The 21,989-nt window shown below is 35.6% G+C and overlaps 2 protein-coding genes, 1 long non-coding RNA gene and 1 pseudogene across 3 annotated transcripts in view; all 4 read right to left on the bottom strand.

The window, feature by feature from the left end:
* Positions 1 to 3,525: 3,525 nt before the first annotated feature.
* Positions 3,526 to 4,498, bottom strand: LOC18045148 (protein disulfide isomerase-like 1-4). Its single transcript, XM_024186073.1, has 5 exons — positions 4,400 to 4,498; positions 4,126 to 4,295; positions 3,918 to 4,011; positions 3,758 to 3,835; positions 3,526 to 3,543 (listed from the first exon to the last, which is right to left on the bottom strand). Exons 1-5 carry the CDS (start codon positions 4,496 to 4,498, stop codon positions 3,526 to 3,528), a joined length of 459 nt encoding a protein of 152 aa, XP_024041841.1.
* A 7,951-nt stretch (positions 4,499 to 12,449) lies between these two features.
* On the bottom strand, positions 12,450 to 12,863 carry LOC112099319. Its single transcript, XR_002906121.1, has 3 exons — positions 12,752 to 12,863; positions 12,544 to 12,583; positions 12,450 to 12,463 (listed from the first exon to the last, which is right to left on the bottom strand). It is a non-coding gene; the product is annotated as an uncharacterized LOC112099319 (long non-coding RNA).
* Positions 12,864 to 17,638: 4,775 nt separating this feature from the next.
* Positions 17,639 to 18,405, bottom strand: LOC112098986 (annotated as a pseudogene).
* A 981-nt stretch (positions 18,406 to 19,386) lies between these two features.
* Positions 19,387 to 21,989, bottom strand: part of LOC18045150 (caffeic acid 3-O-methyltransferase 1) — a 24,409-nt gene continuing 21,806 nt past the window's right edge. Inside the window, exons 3-4 of the mRNA XM_006436240.2 lie at positions 20,061 to 20,125; positions 19,387 to 19,965 (exon numbers count right to left, since the gene is read on the bottom strand). Coding sequence (XP_006436303.2) covers positions 19,669 to 19,965; positions 20,061 to 20,125 — 362 coding nt within the window. The 3' untranslated portion in view covers positions 19,387 to 19,668. The remainder of the gene's footprint in view (positions 19,966 to 20,060; positions 20,126 to 21,989) is intronic.

Genomic DNA, 21,989 nt, shown 5'->3' on the forward strand with positions numbered 1-21,989 from the left:
GTATAAATGTCACGTTTCATATTAAATTTGTTAATAAGAATATACACATATTCAATTGATGGCATAATTCAATTATTAGTTAAACTTTATATATAGAAATATGTTGGGTAATATTATATTGAACTCAATTAGTCAAGACATACTTGTATTACAAATATTATACATTTCCTTTAAATAATTATATGAGTGAATATAACATATTTTTCAAGAGCTTTTTTTTAATTATGTATTGTAATTAACTATATAAAATTAATTGTTTTAATTTGTATTACAAATATTATAAGTAGAAATATAGCTAATTAACTAATTTGTATTTAACTAGTGGACAATAAATATAAATATGTTAATATAAGTCAAAATAACACATTTAAATATATTAAGTATTTGAGATTCAAACTTGGTGTTCAACCAAAATGTTGAGTTTCAATCCAATGATTACTCACGGATTACCGGCAAGTTTGGTAACAACGTAACTTTTAAAGTGATTGCTATTAGTTATATTGTATTATTAACTGTGAAGAGAATCAATTAAATATTGGCTAAATTTTATGTTATTAATTTTCTTTTTTTTTTTAATTTTGTTATCTCAATATAATTGGTAATGAAATCTCTTGCATCTCAAAATATTTGAAGCTCTTGTAATATTATAGGATTATACACACGAACACGCGCGCGCATGATGAATGTTTTGAGCTTATCTTTGTGCTAAAACACCATTAATTACTCATTTGAACTACGTTATTTTACTAATCTAGATTTAATTAATAAAGGTACATTAAATTAAATTAAATTCAACTTGCACTCAATAGTTATATTTAGAATATATCTAATTAACTAATTATAAATGTGCTCATGAAATTACACATATAAATTTAATGGTCTAACTATTCTTTACACAATTGATAAAATGATGGCTTCGAAAAAAACTTGTAATCTGAAAAAAAAAATCTAACTAATTATAACAAAAATTACATATCCATCCAATTTTTCCCCTTATTTTAGTCAGATAATAGTTTTGAAAAGAATTTGATAATTTAAGTGATAATCTCTAATCTTATTTGTTGTACAATATTTTTTTTAAGGTGTGTTTGGTTTTTTTTTTCTAGAGAAACTAATCACGATGGATATTTAATTATTGAGTCAGAAAAATTCTGAGTTCAATCGAAAGTCACAATCATATATGAATGAAAATATGCTAGCAAAACAAAAAAAAAAAGGGATAAAAAAGAAAATATTGTAGAAAGAAACAGCAACATCAGTATGATCATTTTTCTAGGGAAAATTAAGCCTAACTCTTCCGGACAATACTGGCAATTTCAATAAAATTACAACCTAATAGAGTAAATCCATCTACTAAACATCCAAAATTGACAATGTAAAATTTCAATATCACTAATAACACCCCAAACCTAAATTTTGCAGCAAATTGATGGCACATATGAGGGTGTTTTAGAACATAGTGTATCTTAAATTATTTTGGATTAAATAACGTGACCTTTTTTGGGTGAAAACAAATTATAGCACACTTATTTTAAAGGGAAATTATTAGTCATATACCCTTAAATAATTTATTGCTGTTCATTTTCTTCCACTTTCCATTTCTTTTGCTTCTGAACTCCACGGCTCTAGTACTTCCTGGAAATGCACTTCACTATGAACGGAAGGTTATCTCACAATCTTATACATCTCAGCCAGTGTCTCACAATCCACTTTTGCAACCAGTGAAGCGCCTGTAACTTTCCATGCTGACGAGTGAAAAATCACCTGCACACGTTGATTGTTTTCAATGAAGTTGGTGAAATTTCTTTCTGTCAAAGCAACCACATCCTTCTCATTGATGAGTTCTGGTGGCGGCATCATCTTGCGATTGACAGAGCGGGGAGTGCTAATATATCTGATGGCTGGTAATACATCGTCGTTTTGTTGCTTGGGCTCGAGGAATGCCAGGTTTAGTACGGCTTTGTTGTAGAATTGATTTGGTACTGATGGCAAATTATTGCAATATTTTTGAGAGAGAGGTGTGAAGGTTAAGATTTTGCAGCGGAGAAGAATTGAAAGTATAAGAAGTAGAAATGATTTTGCCATTGCCATTGCTTTCTAATTTCGGATTATCGTGTGAGCAAGATGATATATAGCCGGCTAATGGACCTTGGAGAATTTCTAAAAGAGTGGTGATATTGTACCATTCAGAAAATTTTTTATGATAAAATTAGTAATCGCCCTAGTTCTTGCCTTTACATAATAAAACCTTTGCATGAAACATTTGATAGAATTAATCGAATTAAAAAAAATAGACAAAATACTGACGAAAACAACAGTACTGAAATAATAATAATTTACTTAATTAACACGGTAAATAGGCAGTAATACGTCAGTTTTGTCTCTTTATCATTTTCTATAAATTGAAGAATATTATATTCATTTTAGACTAACCGGAACTTCATGTGTCTAGTTTATGAGACCCATGTGGCTTTTGTCTTTGTGATAATAACACTGTAGAATTCTAAAAAGTTTGCAATTTTTTAATTTTTAATTTCATGTATTTAATACTTGATTTTTCAGTTTGATTGTGATTCACTTTCTTGAATTGAGTTAATTTAGAGAATAGCTTAATCTATGATAGTGCGGAGATTTAGTAAAATTTTCCGTTCAGATTTAGCCATTGTGTCCCCTTCTTTCAATAGATACAAATCACCCAAAAGTTCTTGATTTTGGTAGTTTGCGCTTTGTATTGCAACGTACGGTGTGTTCTATATGAGAAAAAAAAAATATTAAACATTTCTGTTGTTTTCTTGCAGTGCCACCTGATGCTTGATCTATTTAGTCATCAAATTGATGTTTATCTGTTCATTTGTATCAACGAGTTAAGAGAATTAACAGTTTTCTAGATATTTTGTACACATAAAATAATGCCATAATTGAATTTGCCCATGGCCATGCACATACAAGTAGTCAAAGCAAAAGAATCCACATTCTAATTTAAAAGATCAAATCTAATGTCACGAATATATATATATAGTCATAACTAAAATTTCGTACTTCTGATGTCTAAGTTACAGACAACAACAATTGTATTTGTGCCCAGCCACTTTTGTCGTAATCATTTTGTGGGAAATAGAAATTGGATCAGATACCCTAAAATGCTTCTTTAATAACCCTTCTTATTTTCCAGTAGAGTTGTATCTGACTGCTGGCTCCTTAACTTGTCTTCCAAGAAATCCAATGCAAATGACTACAAGAACAAGTAAAAAGCTCATATCACGACAGAATCTTGAATTTTCATCTATTATTATTCAGCATTAGGAAAGATATACATATAATAATAATGAAGGGGGAAAAATATGCACACCTTTATGTTGCTTAGGGTCAATTCACCATTCAATACATACTTCTCGCCATTGACAGCAATTACCTGCATTGAAATTTGCATAGCAACCCAATTTTTCGTATTTAATTACGGAGGAAATTAAAAAAAAAAAAAGCATTCATAAAGATTTAACAGAATTTGATGATAAAGCAAGGAACTCACTCTTGGAGCATGACCTGTGATGCCAAAATAATCAGAAATTTGTCTCCTATCAGTTTGCAACAAGTCCATTTGAAAATACACAAAGAGAAGCTGGCAAACAATTAATTTCATCAATTATTATTTAAGATCATAATGATAATTATTTTGACAGGCTATTAATTTCAGTGGGTTTCTGTTAACCAAGTTTCGACAAAATTTTGCTTGATCTCCTTACATCTCTATATTTACCTTTCCTTTAAAAGCTTTGGCTGCCTCTTGAAATATTGATTTAGTCTCAGAATCATGAACAGTCGCAAAAAGCCATAACTGAGAACAAATTTATGAACTCGTTAAGACCTGAAAATTTTTTAATTTTTCCAAGGTAAAGATGATGTAAACTAATAATTACCTCTTGCAAGCGGGAATCTAAAATCAATGCAGCAGTTTCCCTGGTGTAAGTAATCATCGGAGGAATCTTATTCAATGATATGAAGTCATAAATTCTTGCATCAGTAAATGGACCATCTCAGAAAATGGAGCAAAAAATGCACAAGGCTTGTGTAAATTTTCCATTTTGAAGCACTCATAATCATTTGCAGAGAGATAACTTCTAAAACAAAGCAAAGTGGCTAAGCTGTTTAGATTCCTTTTCCAGCAAGACTAGAGCAGGGCGTTTGATTTCTGGGTCAATCAGAAACATCTTTGCAACATCAGCTCTAGTAGTTTGAAAGAATATAACATCAGGATGCAGCTTTGATGCGGCCGCAAGCTTTTCATTTTCCGTGCCCTAACAAACAAAATTGAGTCTTTTGTAACATTTATGATTCAATAAGAGATGTTAAAATAGAAACAGTCTAAGAAATTGCTCATATTATGTGAGTGGGAGTGGACCTTTAAAGAGTCAAGGAATCCCAAAGCAATTGTAGATTCAGCTGTTAGTAAGTGCTCCGCTTTCTCTATTTTCATCAAGGTGTAAAGATCACCAGACATCTTAGTCTTTATATAATTCACAATAGCATCCCTTCAAAACCAAAATTTGTGTTAGGTTAGGTTATTCATTTTGCACACGTTCTCAACAACCAAACAGATTTAGAAGGGTTTTATTGAACAAAAAAAAAATCCAACAAAAGAAAACAAATGTTCAAAGAACAAAAAGAAAACTCACTTCGTCCTGTTATGATAATAAGTATCCACATGCACTCCATTAACAAAGAAATAAATAGTTGGTTATGCTTGAATTCTCCATTTTTTCCCCAACTCTATCACGCTCATAGCATTAACTTTTTGCTAGCACTGATTTGTCCTTCAGCTCAGTGGCAGCGGCTTCATATTCTGGAGCAAGTTTCTTGCTCTGGGGGGACCATGGTGCATAAAAAAGCACCATCACATGCTGATTCTTGGCTATAACATGATTAAAATTCTTGTCACTTAGTTTCACCACCACATCTTCTTTTTCATCAATTGCCGGTGGCAACTTGTGCTTTTGATCATTGAAACTGTTGTAAGAATCTGAAAGTTCAACAGTGTTTCCGTAAGAGATTGGAGGAAGTTTCTTGAATACGGAAACACACAATACATAGCCTCCATCATAATCTATTTTGTAAACACAGAAAGGTGAAAGCCGAAAAAGAATAAACAAAAGAAATATTGTGGTGGAGAGCAAAGGAGATAAGCTTTTGTTGACATTGTTGAGCAGCCGGCCTAGAGTAGGTGTTCTGTAATTTGTACTTGAAATCTTCAAATAATTGTTGGCTAATGACAAGAGAAAAGTAATTAAATGCTCCTTGTGTTAATTATTTTCAAAGATGCAGACAAAAGGCTAAAAATATTTTTTAAAAAAAAGTTATCTTGATTTCTTTTCAGAAATTACATTATTAACACATTGTTGATAGAAAGGAACCCTCTAGCCTGACAAAGCACAATTGATAAAGGCAAGATCCACATCTCTATCTCATAAAACCAGTGCTTTTGTGAACATCACTATGGAACAGTACTGTCACTGAATCTTGATCATCTCTTATTATAATCTTTAAAAAGCATCTGCTTGGAACTTGTATTAGAAACTTTCTGTATGTGAATGGAATACCTACATTTGTTCACAATTATTTGTTAACTTCTCCAATTATTTCTTTCTGGATCAACTTCAGTATTTTTGAGACGTATGCAGAGTTACACAAATTCACCACCAATTGGAACAACAATGTCGAAGACATATTGTTGCAAATATCACATACTAACGGAAACTTGCTTCTCTTGCTTTCTCATTTCAATTGGGACTAGAGTGACATTTCTTCTGAGTTCAAAAACGGGAAACATCTCTGTGTGGCCCAATCCATATCTTGCGGAATCCTTTGAAGAACGGGCTGAATCACACCAGGAGGAAGATACAACTAGGCCCAACACATAACCTGTTGCAAGCCCATCGCAAATGAGAAAATCACCCAACTGGCTGAAGGATTATGTTGTTTGAGAAGCAGGAAGTTGTGGATTCCTTTATAGAATCTTTTATCCGTTTGATATTTTCTTTTGGCTTTACAATTGCTATTTTTTGTAACCACCTTTTGTTAGAGGTTCTGTTAGAGGTTGTTAGAGGTGAAGCATATAAGCATTGTAAGGTTTAAAAAGCAAAGGAATGAAAATACTCAATTCTCTTTCTTCTCTGGAATTTTCTTTCTTCTTAACCTCTGTTCTGCTCTTAATTCTTTTTTATTTGGAGCTGGCACTTGCTCGAAGAGTGTTTTGTTGAGTTGATTTGCTTGTGTTGTAGGACAAACGTATCATTGGTGCTTTCATTGACTTTTCCATGGCTGATTCAGAGGTGTTGGCAGCAATGAAGGCACTCCAAACGTAATTGGAAGGCCAAACAATTGCGATTCATCAAAACTTGTAGCAGTACATGTCCACAGTAGATTCTCATCTTGAGAATCTACGTTCTCAGATCCAAGGGTCTTCGAGTGTTTTGGTTGCATCATCAGGTTCCGCACATCGCTCTTCTCTAGTTGCGGAGGGGCATTCAGGACACACCGATCTCTCGCCGATATTACGATCAATGAAAATGGAGGTTCCCAAGTTTGATGACTCTGTCCCGAATCGGTGGGTGTTTCGTATTGAAGAGTTTTTTTTATTTCCATGAAACTCCAGAGCACTTGCTCCTTCGCATCATCACGTTTCACGTGGAAGGGAGAGCGGCAGCTTGGTACCAATGGATGAAGGCGAACAAACTGATAACAACATGGAAAGATTTTCTAATTAGTTTGAAGCATCAGTTTGGTGCTTCAATGTATGACGATCCTTAAGGTACACTTTCCAAACTTATACAAACCACCACAGTCGCAAAGTTTCAGTCAGCCTTTGAAGATTTGATGAATAAGGTCACTGGAATTTATGAACCCTTGTTGATCAGTTCCTTTATCATTGTTTGAGAACGGATATTCACAAGGAGTTGATGTTTTCCCGCCCTACATCTCTGATGAATGCCTTTGCTCTCGCAGAAGCTTATAAAGCTCGTTTAGAGGAGGCCAAAATGAGTGGCCGCCCTTGGACTAAATGGCCCCCACTGTCGGCCCCAACTATGACCATTCCATCCATCAGCAAAATTCTTCCACCCTCACATGTGCCTATTCCCACCCCCACCACAAACAGTTCCCATGTAGCTCCCACAACACACCAACCTCTTAAACAAACAAACCTTCCAACCCTTTTACCTACACCAAATTTACCAATTCCCCGCCTCACTCCAGCTAAATTACGAGACAAATGAGAAAAAGGATTGTGTTATAACTGTGATAAAAAATACAGTGCAAACCATCACTATCGTAGTAAGTTTTTTATTCTTATGGGGACTGACGATGATGAAAATGAGGATACTACGAAGTTGGCCATGGCGGAGCCATTTGAGGAAATGGTAACGACAGATATTTCAAGCTTGAATGCCCTCGCGGGGCAGGTGAATCCCCATTCATTTTGACTGATTGGCAAGGTTGGTAACCACTGCTTTCAAGTGCTTATTGATAGTGGGAGTACCCATAATTTTATTAAACCTGTGTTGGCTGAACGATTGGGACTTCCTATTCAACCCACGACTGATTTTCAGGTTTATATTGGTAATGGTGACTTCTTGGTGTGCCAACTATATTGTTCGCAAGTGACTCTGACTATGCAAGGTTATGCATTTACTCTGGACTTATTTGTTTTACCAATTGAGGGGTCGGATGTGGTTTTGGGTATTCAGTGGCTTCAACGCTTAAAGAGGGTGTCCCATGACTATGCTGCCATGACGATGGACTTCTATTGGGATGGGAAATCGATCAGCCTTCGTGGGGACCACCAATTCACTGAGTTTAATTACTTTTAACCAATTTCAAGCCCTTATGCATAGCACAACTGTTCAGAACTTATTTGAGCTACAACAAATACATTCGGACCAAGATAGAGGCTCCGAAGTCTTAGAACTTCCAGTTTCACTGCCCACTCTGATTTCTCACCTCCTTTACAAATTTCACAACTTATTCTGCCCCCTAACAGGCCTTTCCCCACTGTTTCATTAACTATAGAATTCACCTACTACCAAACACAAAACCAGTGAATGCTCGGCCTTATTGCTATCTTCACTTCCAAAAAACAAAGATAGAGAAGTTAATTCGCAAAATGTTGGAGCAAGGTGTAATAAAACCAAGCCACAACCCTTTTTCTTCCCCGGTGTTACTAGTGAAAAAAAAGGATGGCACCTATCGTTTTTGTGTGGACTATCGTGCCTTGAATACAGTTACTATCAAGGATAAATTTCTTATTCCAACAATTTATGAACTACTGGATGAATTAGGTGGAGCAACCATTTTCAGCAAATTAGACTTGAGGGCTAGTTATCACCAAATTCGAGTGCACAACAGAGACACATACTAGATAGCTTTTCGAACTCATAAAGGGCACTACGAGTTTCTTGTGATGCCTTTCGGCTTGACGAATGCTCCATCTACATTTCAAGCTACCATGAATCAAATTTTTGCTGCTTTCTTACGTAAATTTGTCATTGTTTTTTTTATGATATATTGGTGTATAGTTCATTTTTGGCTGATCATGTCTCTCACTTAGAGCAGGTTTTAAGTTGCTTACATAGTCATTGTTTCTTCATCAAACTTTCCAAATGCCTTTTCTGCCAAGAAACAGTTGAGTATTTGGGTCATTTGGCTTCTGCTGGAGTTGTTCGTGCGGATCCACAGAAAATTACAGCCATGGTCAACTGGCCACCACCAACGTCCTTGAAACAATTGCAAGGGTTTCTTGGCCTCACGGCCTATTTCAAGTGTTTTATTAAATGATATGCTTCTATTGCTACACCCCTCACTGACTTATTGTGCAGAGATGCTTTCAATTGGACTCCAACAGCAACCATCACATTTGAGGCCCTCAAACAAGCTATGGTGGAAGTCCCGATACTGTGATTACCAAACTTCGAGTTGGATTTCATCATCGAGACTAACGCATCAAATGTCGGTATTGGTGTAGCGTTTATGCAAGACAACCACCCAATTTCTTACTTTAGTAAAAAGTTGGGACCAAAACTTCAAGTGGCATCAACATATATCAAGGAGTTACATGCCACTACCGAGGCTATCCACAAGTGGTGACAATATCTTCTTGGTCATTTTTCATTATTCGTACCCATCATAAAAATATCAAAGAACTTCTGCAACAAGTTATCCAAACACCTAACCAGCAGGTGTATATCTGAAAATTGGTTGGTTATCACTTTAAGATTGAATACAAGCCTGGTCGAGCAAACCAGGTAGCTGATGCTTTGTCTCGCGTGCATGAAAATGAGCCTGTGGAGGCACCTGAGAGATACTCTGCCTATTTACCATTGGTTTCCAGTCCAACTTTTGACTTGTTAGAAACTCTACGCTTGGATAATACCACTTGTCCAGACTTGGTACTCCTTCATAAGCATTTTGCCGCAGGTGAGCTCTCCCCTGATTTTTCTGTTTATGATGGATTACTTTTCTTCTGCCATCGCTATTATGTTAGCTCTCAATCCTCCTTGAAGTCAATCTTGCTCCACGAATTTCATGCTACCCCATGGGCTAGATATGCTGGTATAAAATGAACCTTGGTTCGCTTAGCTTCGGTATTTTATTGGTATAAGATGAGAACTGATGTTGAAAAATTTATAGATGCTTGCCTAACCTGCCAACAAATCAAGCAATCAACTCAAGCCCCAGCAGGATTGTTACAGCCACTACCTATTCAATCATTAGTATGGGATGAGGTCATTATAGATTTCATTACGGGCTTGCCACTATCATGAGGGCTCACTACTATCCTTGTCGTTGTAGACCGTCTGACTAAATCAACACATTTTGGAGCTCTACCTTCTCAATTTTCAGCTATGACGGCAGCGGACTTATTTGCTAACATGGTCGTTAAACTCCATGGTTTTCCTAGTTCCACATTGTCGAATCGCGATCCAATTTTTATGAGCAATTTTTGGAAGAAGCTTTTTGAACTAAGTGGCATTTCCCTAAGGCATAGCAGAGCCTATCATCCGCAGACTGATGGGCAATTCGAAGTTGTGAACCACGGGCTTGAACAATATTTACGAGCTTTCACTCAAGAAAAACCACAATCGTGGGCCTCTCTACTCTACTGGGCAAAGTTCAGTTACAACTCCGGCTATCACAGTGGTCTCAAGATGACACCATTCCAGGCATTGTATGGGCGTATTCCACCTACTATCCTAACTTACTCTAAGGGCTCTACTTCAATCCAAGCTCTCAATGATGCGCTGACGGAGCGAGATGCTCTCTTGCGCCAAGCTCAGCATCGAATGACACAAAAGGCTAATGCCCATCGGCGTGAACTCCAACTCAATATAGGAGATCGCGTGTTTGTCCGCCTTCAACCATACCGACAGACATCGTTAGCTCAACGAGCATCCCAGAAGTTAGTGAAGAGGTATTATGGGCCATTTACAGTATTGGAACGTATAGGGCCAGTGGCATACAAGCTGAACCTTCTGTTAGATTGCAAAATTCATTATGTCTTCTATATTTCAATGCTCAAACCCTTCAGCGGTTCCGGCCTTATCAATGGATTACCCTTACGTCGTGATAGCAACAGCAATCGACCACTTTTATACCCAGCTACTATTTGTGCCACACGGACAGTCTTACATCATGGGAAAGAAGTTCAACATGTTCTGGTGTAGTGGTCGGATAGCGCTCCAGAAAATGCCACCTAGGAAGGTTTCTTTGAGTTTTCGCACCTCTATCCTGATTTCACCTTGAGGAAAAGGTGATTTTTCAAGCCTCAGGGAATGATATAGCATTGCCAATCTCTTTGGAGTGGCCTAATGCATCTCTTGTGGAATCCTTTAAAGAACGGGCTGACTCACACCAGGAGAAAGATACAACTAGGCCCAACACAGAACCTGTTGCAGGCCCATCGCGAATGAGAAAACCACCTAGCTGGCTGAAGGATTATGTTGTTTGAGAAGCAGGAAGTTCTGGATTCCTTTCTAGAATCTTTTATTCGTTTGATATTTTCTTTTGGCCTGACAATTGCTATTTTTTGTAACCACCTTCTGTTAGAGGTTGTTGGAGGTGAAGCATATAAGCATTGTAAGGTTTAAAAGGCAAAGGAATGAAAATACTCTGTTCTCTTTCTTCTCTGGAATTTCCTTTCTTCTTAACCTCTGTTCTGCTCTTAATTCTTTTTTATTTGGAGCTGGTACTTGCTCGAAGAGTGTTTTGTTGAGTTGATTTGCTTGTGTTGCAGGACAAGCGTATCAGTACCGTTTGTGTCACGTTCTCTTAATAGAAAAATATAACCCAAAAGTTCTTGATTTTGATAGTTTGTTCTTTGTATTAGAACGTACGACGTGTTTCATGAGAAAAAATAATAAAAATTTGCTCTTACTTTTCTTACAATCTAACAAGGTGCTTGATCATTTTGGTTATCAATTGATGTTTATCTATTGAATGCGGTTATCAATGAGTTAAATGAATATAATTAAAGGTATGATAGATATTTTTATATATAAAAAATATGCCATTATTTAATGTGACCTATGTCGCAGTTAAAAGTAGTCAGCAAAAGAACCCCTTCTAATGTAAAGGATCAAATATGAAGGCACGATTAGTGATTAACTGGAATATCTAAGTTAAACAGCACTTCTTATTGCATCCAGTCATTTTGTGGGAAAGGGAAATTGAATCAGATACACTAAATTGCTTCTTTAGTCATCATATCTGGTACTGGAAGTCTAGCTAATAACTTTTGCTGAAGTTGTATTTGAGAAAGAATTATTTTTGACTGTTGGTTCCTCAACTTGTCTCCCAAGAAATCCAATGCAAATGACTGCAGGATCTCAGATCACGACAGAATTGTGAATCTTAAGCCATTTTTCTGCATTAGGGAAAAAAATATATAATAACAATTACGGTGAAAAGAATGCAAACCTTTACATTGCTCAGGGTCAGTTCACCATTCAATACATACTTCTTGTGTTTGCGAATGCTAGCGACAGCAATAAACTACAAGTAAATTTGTATAGTAACCATTTTTTCATATTGATGTATAAGACAAAAGCTACTCCGCAATCATAAAGATTTCACAGAATCAAGGTAAAGTAGGAAACTCTCTCTTGAAGTATGACCTGTCACACCGAAATAGTCAGAAATTTGTCCCTTAAGTTTCGGGTACATTTGCGAATACACAAAGAGAAGCTGGCAAACAGTGATCAAGATAATATAAAATCATAATGATAAAATTATGTTGACAGACAATTAATTTAAATGGCTTTCAGTTATCAAGTTTCAACAATTTTTGCTTGAGCTCGCTACATAGATTAATCTACCAAATACAAGTCTTTGCATTTACCTTGCCTTTGAAAGCTCTAGCTGTCTCTTGAAATATTGATTTAGCCTCAGAATCATGCACAGTCGCAAAAAGCCATAACTGAGAACAAATTCAGGAACATGTTCAAACCATAAATCTCTCACATTTTCCCGAGGAAAAGATGTAAAATTGATAATTACCAATTTCAAGGGGGAATTTAAAATCAATGGAGTAGTTTCCCTGGAGTAAGTAATCATCGGAGGAATCTTATTTGATGATATGAAATCATCAATTACTGATATAGTAAAAGAACCATCTGAGAAAATGAAGCAAAAAACGGACAGGGCATGTATAAATCTTCCATTTGAAGCACTCAAAATCATCGCAGAGATTATTTGTTTTACAAACCAAAGTGGCTAAGCTGTTTAGACTCCTTTTCCAGCAAGACTAGAGCAGGGCGTTTGATTTCTGGGTCAATCAGAAACATCTTTGCAACATCAGCTCTAGTAGTTTGGAAGAATAAAACATCAGGATGCGGTTTTGATGCAGCCGCAAGCACTTCACCTTCCAGACCCTAAAATTTTTTGTCATAGCAGTAACAGATGTTAAGGGAAACACTAAGGCAATTGCTCAAATCAAATGAGTAAGTATGGACCTTTAAAGAGTTAAGGAATCCCAAAGCAATTGTAGATTGAGCTGTCAATAACTGCTCTGCATTCTATATTGTCATCACAGTGTAAAGATCACCGGCCATCTTCGTCTTTATATAATTCACAATAGCATCCCTTCAAAATAAAAAGGATCTCGTTATTAACAAATGCACAAGCATATAATAGACTTGCCCCTTTTAACTTTTCCCACTTCTCAACAACTATAACAGATTTAAAAGGGCCATATTGAACAAAAAGATCCAACAAAAGAAAACACATGTTCCAAAAAAACTCACTTCTTCCTGTTATGGTAGTAAGTATCCACATGTACTCCATTAACAAAGAAATAAATGGTTGGATATCCTTGAATTCCCCATCTTTTTGCCAACTCGATCTCGTTGATATCATTAACTTTTGCTAGCACCGCTTTGCCCTTCAGCTCAGTGGCAGCGGCTTCATATTCTGGAGCCAGTTTCTTGCTCCAGAAGCACCATGGTGCGTAAAAAGCCACCATCACATGCTGATTCTTGGCTAGAATATCACTAAAATTCTTGTCACTTAAATTCACGGCATCTTCTTTTTCATCACTAGCCGGAGGCAAGTTGTACTTTCGATCATTGAAACTTTCATAAGAATCTAATGATGCAACGGTGTCTCTAGAAGAGATTGGAGGAAATTTCTTGAATACAGAAACACATAATACATAGCCTCCATCATAATCTATTTTGTAAACACAGAAAGGCGAAAGCCGAAACACAATGAACAAAAGAAAAATCGTAGTGGAGAGCGCAAGGAGATGAGCTTTAGTTGACATTGTTGAGCAGCCGCCCTTGAGTAGGTGCTCTGCAATTTGTACTTGACGTCTTCAAAATAGTTGTTTTATAGCAGTGATCCTATCCGCAATGCAAATTTTACTCTGAATTGCTGGCCAATGACAAGATAATTATAATTAAATGCCTCCTTTTTTGTATGCATTTTCACAGAGCAGACGACAAGCTAATAAATAATAAAATGTATTTTGATTTCTATTCAGAAATTACACTATTAACATCCAGTTGACAGAAAGAAACCCTCTATCCACCACTAGCTTTATAAAGCACAATCGACAATGACAAGATCCAAATCTCTAGCAGATGAAACCAAAGTTCCTGGGAACATCACTATGCAACAGGATTACACTGAATCTTGAAAGCAACGAATTGAATGGAATATTCTTTTGCAGCCATATAAACACGCTTCCTATATGGCGTTAATTTGTATTCTCAACGCCTTACCATAATGTGACATGCTTGGTCATCTCTCTTTATAATCTTTGAAAAGTGTCTGCTTGAACTTTGTATTATAAACCTGTTGTATGTGAATGGATTACCAACATTTGTTCATAAACTTAATGAATTTCTCCAATTAGTTCTTTCTGGATCAACTTCAGTATCTCTGAGACCTACAGAGTTGCACAAATTTACCGCCAATTAGAACAACAATGTTGAAGACATATGTATTACAAGTATCACATATACAAGCATATAATGTGACATGATAGAGTTGTAGTTGCATCACAAACCAAGATATATTATGAAAGAATTTTGAGAAAATACATCATTGCTCATCTCAAAATGCTGTTGCAATACAGGTGAATGTTGATGCAGTGTTGTGTATATCTTATCAAGTAAGCCTATGAGCGCATCCACTTGATCGCCCAGCAGATCCACCTGGAATCCAAGCAGCGTAACGAATCTTAAGAAAATTTGCTTGAAATGCTCTTAAAATGTATATTCATCAAACCCAAGTTAAATTCAGTTTGTTTATCCTAAAAAAAAATTAAATTAAATTAAATTAAAAATAAAAAAAACACTAAGGTGAATAAAACTGAAATTGCAGCTCAAAACCTCAGTTTCAGCCATTTGGAGATTCTTTCTTCTTCTGATAAATGCTGTTCTGTAGAGTAATTCCCGTTTTTGTATTGAGGAAACAAGCTCAACAAGCAAATCTAATCGATGCTTCATCTCTTCCAACCTGTACAAAAGTAGCGCAACATTATGCTTAGTAAAGGTCAATCACTTGTTTAAACAATTAATTTTGATGGAACATGAATGTCGTAACACAAATGGCCATAGTCAATGTTCACAGTTAGAATAAATTAAAGGGGAACTGTATATAAATGTAAACTGAAGTACCTCAAAACTTTGTCTGCTAATTTTTCTTGTGCTTGGAGCTCAAAATTTCCAAATACGTGTGAAAACTCCAGTATAGGTGTAAACATGTGTTAGTGAAGCTGCTTAATATGAAGAACAGAGGATTCGAGTGCAGCTTATTTAGCTATGCTTGACTGCAGCAGATTCACTTACTCAGCTGATGTGGCATGGTGACGTGGCCTAGTTAGTTATTCTAAACAAGCATTCTTCATATGTGTATAACAGATCACTAACAAAGTGTAACAAGCCACTCTCGTGCAATATATATATAAGTGTAATCTGTTCAGATAAAATCAATAAAATAGATTCTAAAGTTTTCTTTATGTTGCATTCTTTCATTTTCTTTAGCTTTCTCACTTGCCAAACATAAATACTTAAAGTTCTTTCAACATGGAATCCAATTGGTTTCTAGGAATCTCTTCATTTTGTTATTGGAAAGTTATGGAATTTTTGTCATGCACATTATCTGCAGGAATCATTTGATCATCAACTCTTTCTTGATCATAGTCCGCTGTGCCTAAACTAGATTCCAACTCACTCATTTTTGTCTTACTTGTAGCTAACCGATCTAGAGCTTTCTCAAGTTCGCTTCTCACCGAAGTAAAAGTGGACTCATCCTCATTCATCAGTTCTTGAAAGATCTCATGCTCGTTCAGCTTTTCAGTTTCCATTTCCACCCAGTCAAATTGTTTCTTCTGTTCATTTACTTCAGAACTTGCACTTACCATTAGATCTCCATCTTCTTCCAAACACTTCAATAACATATCTAGTTTTTTGATAAAACTCTCCTCTCCATTTCCCTCAAAACTTCCGTCTCTATTTTTGGAGGAACTTTTGTCTTGCTTCCGGCCTTCTTCTTGGCAAGCATCTTTCATCGCCTCACGAAAAACAAATTCCTGTATCTCCTGTCTAAAGAGATAATGTTGCAAGCATCTATCTCTTTCTTCCACTCATCAATAGTTTCCCCGAATAAAACCATATACACATTCTCCTTCACAAAATATTCCACTATTTTAAGTGACTTGTCAGGAACCTCAACCTCTTGGAGTTTTGTAAATGTGTAGTTCGCAGTATTCACAACATCTCTGATGGTCTCATCAAAGACAGCACGAGAAACCTCTTCTGTTACAAGCCTGTCAATTCTATAGTTTCCAATTTTCTCATTCCAATCCTTGCAATGTACAAATTCTCCTTAAAGTCGTGAACAAAACCATTAATCAATGTACAAATTGCATCCTTCTCAATAGTCCACCTCCATTGCTGTTCCTGAGGCCCCAGCTCAGACAAAAAAATAGCATTCTGCATTTTCTCAAAAGCGTGATGCAAAGTCTCTTTCAAAATATTAATATCAGAACCCATCTGCTCAATCTTTTTGTGATCAATACCGCCATTCCTTTCCTCATCAATAACTTCATGCTCGATATGCAAGACTTGTTGATCAACTGAATGCATCAACTCAGAAATTTCACTATCTCTATCCTCATCCCGACTTCCAGGACTGCTCATACTGAGCTCAGCGACACCATCACTCTTTGTTCTTTCAAGCTCCAGGTTAGCATTTTGCAAAGCAACCAATTCTTTTTCCTTCGCATCCAATGCTTGCCTAAGCTTCAACTCATTTTCGAACCTCTCCGTCAATTCCTTATCCTTTTCGCGGAGAACCATTTCTGAATCCTGAAGGCGACCCTGGAAACGGTCTTTAATTTCTTCCAAGTCTGCCAGGACTTTTTCATGCCAGATTTCAAACATGTTGTTGTCTGCATCCTCCTGGACAAATTTCATGCACCCTTCTAGCTGAATTACTGCAAGTTCATAGAATTTCGATATCTCATTCAAGCGCTGAATGACGCCATCTTTGGACTTCACTTTGCCGTGTGCTCCGTCCATTGCGTAGTGCACAATCCACATCATTGTTGCATCTGTTAAAAAAATTCTTAGTGTGCTTTTTAGCAATCCAAAAAGACCATCCATTTTTTTTTTCATTTTGTTTGGTTCATCTATAGAAAATGAAGCAATAGAAATGTGAATGAGATCTTCAGTTTTTATGTTTCCTTGAAAATTGGAGATCTAATTGACTTATTCTAACTTGTTATTTGTTACACATATGTTGAAAATGTGACTAGAATTATTCCTATATTTCATTTAAATACTAATGTATATTACCATATATTCAAAGTTAATAAGGAATTGATAATTTTAGGGAACTCACGTTAGTTTTTTATCTTTTTTTAATAGAATTTTTATCATTAAATCAATAGAATTTGTTGTAAATTTAAAGGTTATGAGACCTTTATTACTTGAAATGATTGGTTTGTCTTTCGTTTCCTTCGAGAGCTCGAAAAGTTCTAAACGTTCAACGCTCAAGTCAATATAGACGGTTAGGATGTCCTCCTCAATTAATTTGAGAGAAAAATTGCTGATAATATGTATGGTTTGATGAAGGAGCAAAGGAACATTAAAAAGGTGTAATTAACAATGCCACCAAAGGTGCCCAACATTAATTTATTAGTTGTTTCAAATGAAGCATCCACTTGGCATACTATAATTGGTTATTTCCTACAGCAGCCGCTACAGATCTCATTAAGCGCCAGAATCTAACTCAGCGGCAGGGCGCGAACCATCACTGCCCTTGGCAGCGCGTGAGGCTCTTGCTCTCTCAGCCACTCCACCACCTCTCCAGAAACCAACTCAACGTTCTGCTCAGGCTCGCCAATCAGCTGATGCCACGTGCCTGGATAAATCCTCAGCGTCTTATCCTTACTGGCTGCATGTTTATACAACTCTTCAACGCAGGCGGGATCGCAAACGACGTCGTCTTCCTCTTGGGGCTCATTGAGTATTTTTTATACTCAAATCCCTTGCAAATCCCTCGACACGCGCAGCAACTCCAGTACGGTCGCCGCACGCGGCCTTGGCACCGACCTCCTGGGGCTCGACAACGCCAGCTTCCTCTTCCACTCCTCCTTGAAGGAGACCATCGGGAGAGAACCGTGGGTGGGATCCACGCGCCAGGAAGGCACCAGCCATACGACTGTGAAGAGAAGGTGCTCGAAGGGCCACGGAGGCTTGAATTTCTGGCTAATCCCGCACATGGCCCCATCCAAAAACAATCCATCCCACGCGCCCTTCTGACGGAGCGTGATTAAAGAGCTATGGCCCCACCCAAGGGCTCGGAATACAAAAACGCGGGCAAATACGGTGCGTGTCTCAGAATGACATATCACATGTTATATTAATTATTTGAGTTGAAATTTTAAATAAATAAATTTAGTATGCTTGCTTTTGCATAAAACCTTCTTTTTTTTAAGGGTTATTTTGGATTTAATAATTTAATTTACAAATATATTTTTGTTTTATCAATAATAACATTTAATTTGCAACTGCTGGGGATCTCTACTCCCTAATATTGGCTCGAGGAGACCTTGGCAACAACCATTGCAACGAATATATGACAAGTTTTATCGCAAACAATTACTTGCTAATTGTTTTCTTCCCACTTGATGTACAATACATATCATATTATATTAATTTTAAAGCTATATACTGATAATTCTAACATAATCAAATGCATATAGGAGCAATTAATTGACAATCATCACACCAATTAGAAAAGTTAAACTTGTGTAAGGAATTTGCTGAGTATCAGTAACATAGTAGAAATATGGCAAAGTTATGGTGAGACATCTGTGACAAAAAATAAGTCAATATTCAATTATTAAATATAAATTATCATTATATTTTATTTTTTTGAGGAAATCATTATATTTGGTATTGAGGTGTTGTGATAAAAAAAATGATAAAGTATGGTAATATGTAATAATTTTAAAAGTTATTATGACTTTTTATTGTATAAATAAAATAAACTTAATTTTTAGATTATAGCAGCACGTATTTATTAAGCACATTAGTGTTGGAATTTAAAAGCTATACTTTCCAAAAATAATTAAGCAGAGCGAATACCTAAAACAAGTCTAACATAATTTTTTTTATTTCTAGAAAATAAAAAATGCATGTGATATTTAATTTGTGAGGATTTGAATTTACAGAAGCAGAGGAAACAAAAGAATTTTAAAAAAGCGAATTGCTTTATGAAATAATTTTTCTGCATCCTTTATTCAAACAGCTTGAGGCTTTTTATAAGAGCCAATTGGAAACACGCAATCTACGCTAGTAACTGCCCGTGGAACAACAAAAGACACCCTAGACAATAACACATGAAATACGAGAAATAATAGGAAATATGGGTAATAATATTGCACACATAGTTGATAGACCACGTGTCAAGCACCCATTTATTTCAAAGCACTTATTATTAAGTCCTAGACTCCTCCTCTCAAGCATGGCTATCAGGTACGTGGGAAGTTTGTCAAATGCATGGGTTCTTGCTCGTCTTTGGGAGACATATCAGCATGCTTGGAAAGAGATACACGCAAGACAATCAACACAAGATTTGCTTTATTTCTAGGATGCATCGGCATGCACTCTACTTATAGAACTCCATAACCCAGAGATTACCAATAGCAAGTTCACAACTGATCCCACCAAACCCAGCGCTAGTAGCCAGGGTCATGAATTCATGCCTTGTTCTCTCCTTTCCACCGGGACTTTGAATCATCATAAGCACGTCAAAATGGGAATTTGATTTTGATTCAATGCTTGTATTAGGAACTTCTGGAAGCATTGACTCCACAACGATTACCTTTCCATCTTCTGGGATGCTTTTGTAGCAATTCTTCAACAACTTCAAGCAATGTTCATCATTCCAATCGTGCAGTATCCACTATATAAATTCTCATATTAATCAAACTATTGTTTGTAAAAATTTAATTTAAGGAACTCCTCATAATATGTCCGCAAATTAAATTAAAAACTTACCTTCATAATAATGGCATCACCTTTTGGAACACTTTGGAACATATCACCCCCTACATGCTCAATACCTGTAAAATATTATACAATTAAGAAATCAGACAATTAGAATTATGCCACTCTATTTTCATTAGCAAGATGTATTACGTCAAGAACTGTTTGCTCAAACTTAATTATGCCAATGTTATGGAAGTTCCTGATATACAGGCACACACAACAGAAGAATTATACACACACATATATGAGAGCAGGTTCAAGGGATTTTTTTTAATACAATTTTACATATAAATTTTTAACAATTAGGTTAAAGTTTATCACATGGTTAATATTAAAACTGCATGCAGTTTTATAATTCTAAAAATTAATCAACTAGACGCAAGTCCTTACGTCAAACAATAAACGTGAAGCACGACGCTCTTTCCTCTCTCTTATCATCTAAATTTATTTAAACTAAGTAATTTCATTCAAAGATTGAAATTACACTTCATTTCGGAGGAAGATCTTCCAATCAAATTACAGGCAACTTAAAATTAAAAGCTGCCTTAGCTAACACGAGTATGCGTGTTGCAGGCTCTTCGGATGAACTGAATTCTAAATTAGCATTGTCCTTAATTTCCTCTTGAATGTCCAACAACACTTAAAAGATTTCCTTTGCTTGACATCATGTTTAGGACATTCATATATTTCTCTTTTTAACTTATGTGCTCATCTCCTTCAATCCTCCCTCTACTCATTATAAAACATTTTTTTTTCCGATGGCTGTTGGATGGATGTTACTACTACAAATTAAAATATAGTACTTCCCTAGTTCTCTGTATGTTTACTTTAGTTATCCAGTAAATCGAAACGTGATTAGATGACTATGCTTTGTTAATCTTTAAAAAAATATATGTAGAAACGATTGCCAACATTTTTTTTTCCAATATTTACATTTGGTTTAATAAACAAATTTATGTAGATAACATCTTTTTTTATGGCTACATGGATGTGTACCTTAGTTCACTGGTAATTTAGAGGGAGAAATAAAGGGTAATACAAAGGTGAGAGAAAAGTATTTTACTTTTACTATTAAATTTAATAATATGACACCTACGCGAATTAATTAGTTTTTTAAAATAACAAAATTACACGTGAGCTTTAATATTAATCCTTGGATGAACTCTATTAGAAAGAAATTTGTTTCTAAAAGTATCTTTTTTAAACTTGCCCCCAAAATAAGGAATATTCTAAAAAAATAAAAAAGAAAACAAACATTTTGAGTATTATCCTTAGTTTATCCTTTATTTTAATAAAGGAAGGAACCCTTATATATATATATATAGTAATGATCTAATCCAAAATTTTGGGTTTTGTTAAAAACCGAAAAAAATCATAATTTCAAATGGTTCAATAGTCCATTATACTATTAAATCATATGACTTACTAGATTTTTCGGAATTTAACAAAATTTGTGTAGCGAGAGAGAGAGACATTCGAAATCCTGTTAGCTTCAAATTTCCTTTTATTTGTTTGTTTCCCCTTGATACAATTAACAAATATGTCAAAACCTGTGAAATCTAAGGGCCTGAGAATTTCATTTGACATAAGTCTCTTTATTCTCTATATGGAGATATGACTAAATCTCTTGTACTATAATGCAACTGAATTCTCATTTGTTAATTTTCTCTTTACACCTTGTGTACTTAATTGCAAATATTCATTAAATGAAGCAATTGTATCAAGCATATAAAGATTATCATCACCTGACAAAGAACCAGAACTAACCAATTTTGAATTATGAAACAAACTAAATTTTCCATTCCCAAATGAACAAAAAAAACCAAATTTGTCCAAACCAGAAATAGAAATCAAATTCCGTCTAAAAGATGGAACAAAAAATGTTTCATCAAGATTCAAATAAAATCCAATTTTAACAATAATCTAAATTCCAATGCT

This window comes from Citrus clementina, unplaced genomic scaffold, assembly GCF_000493195.1.
Source record: "Citrus clementina cultivar Clemenules unplaced genomic scaffold, Citrus_clementina_v1.0 scaffold_4, whole genome shotgun sequence".
In the NCBI taxonomy this organism is placed as follows: domain Eukaryota; kingdom Viridiplantae; phylum Streptophyta; class Magnoliopsida; order Sapindales; family Rutaceae; genus Citrus; species Citrus x clementina.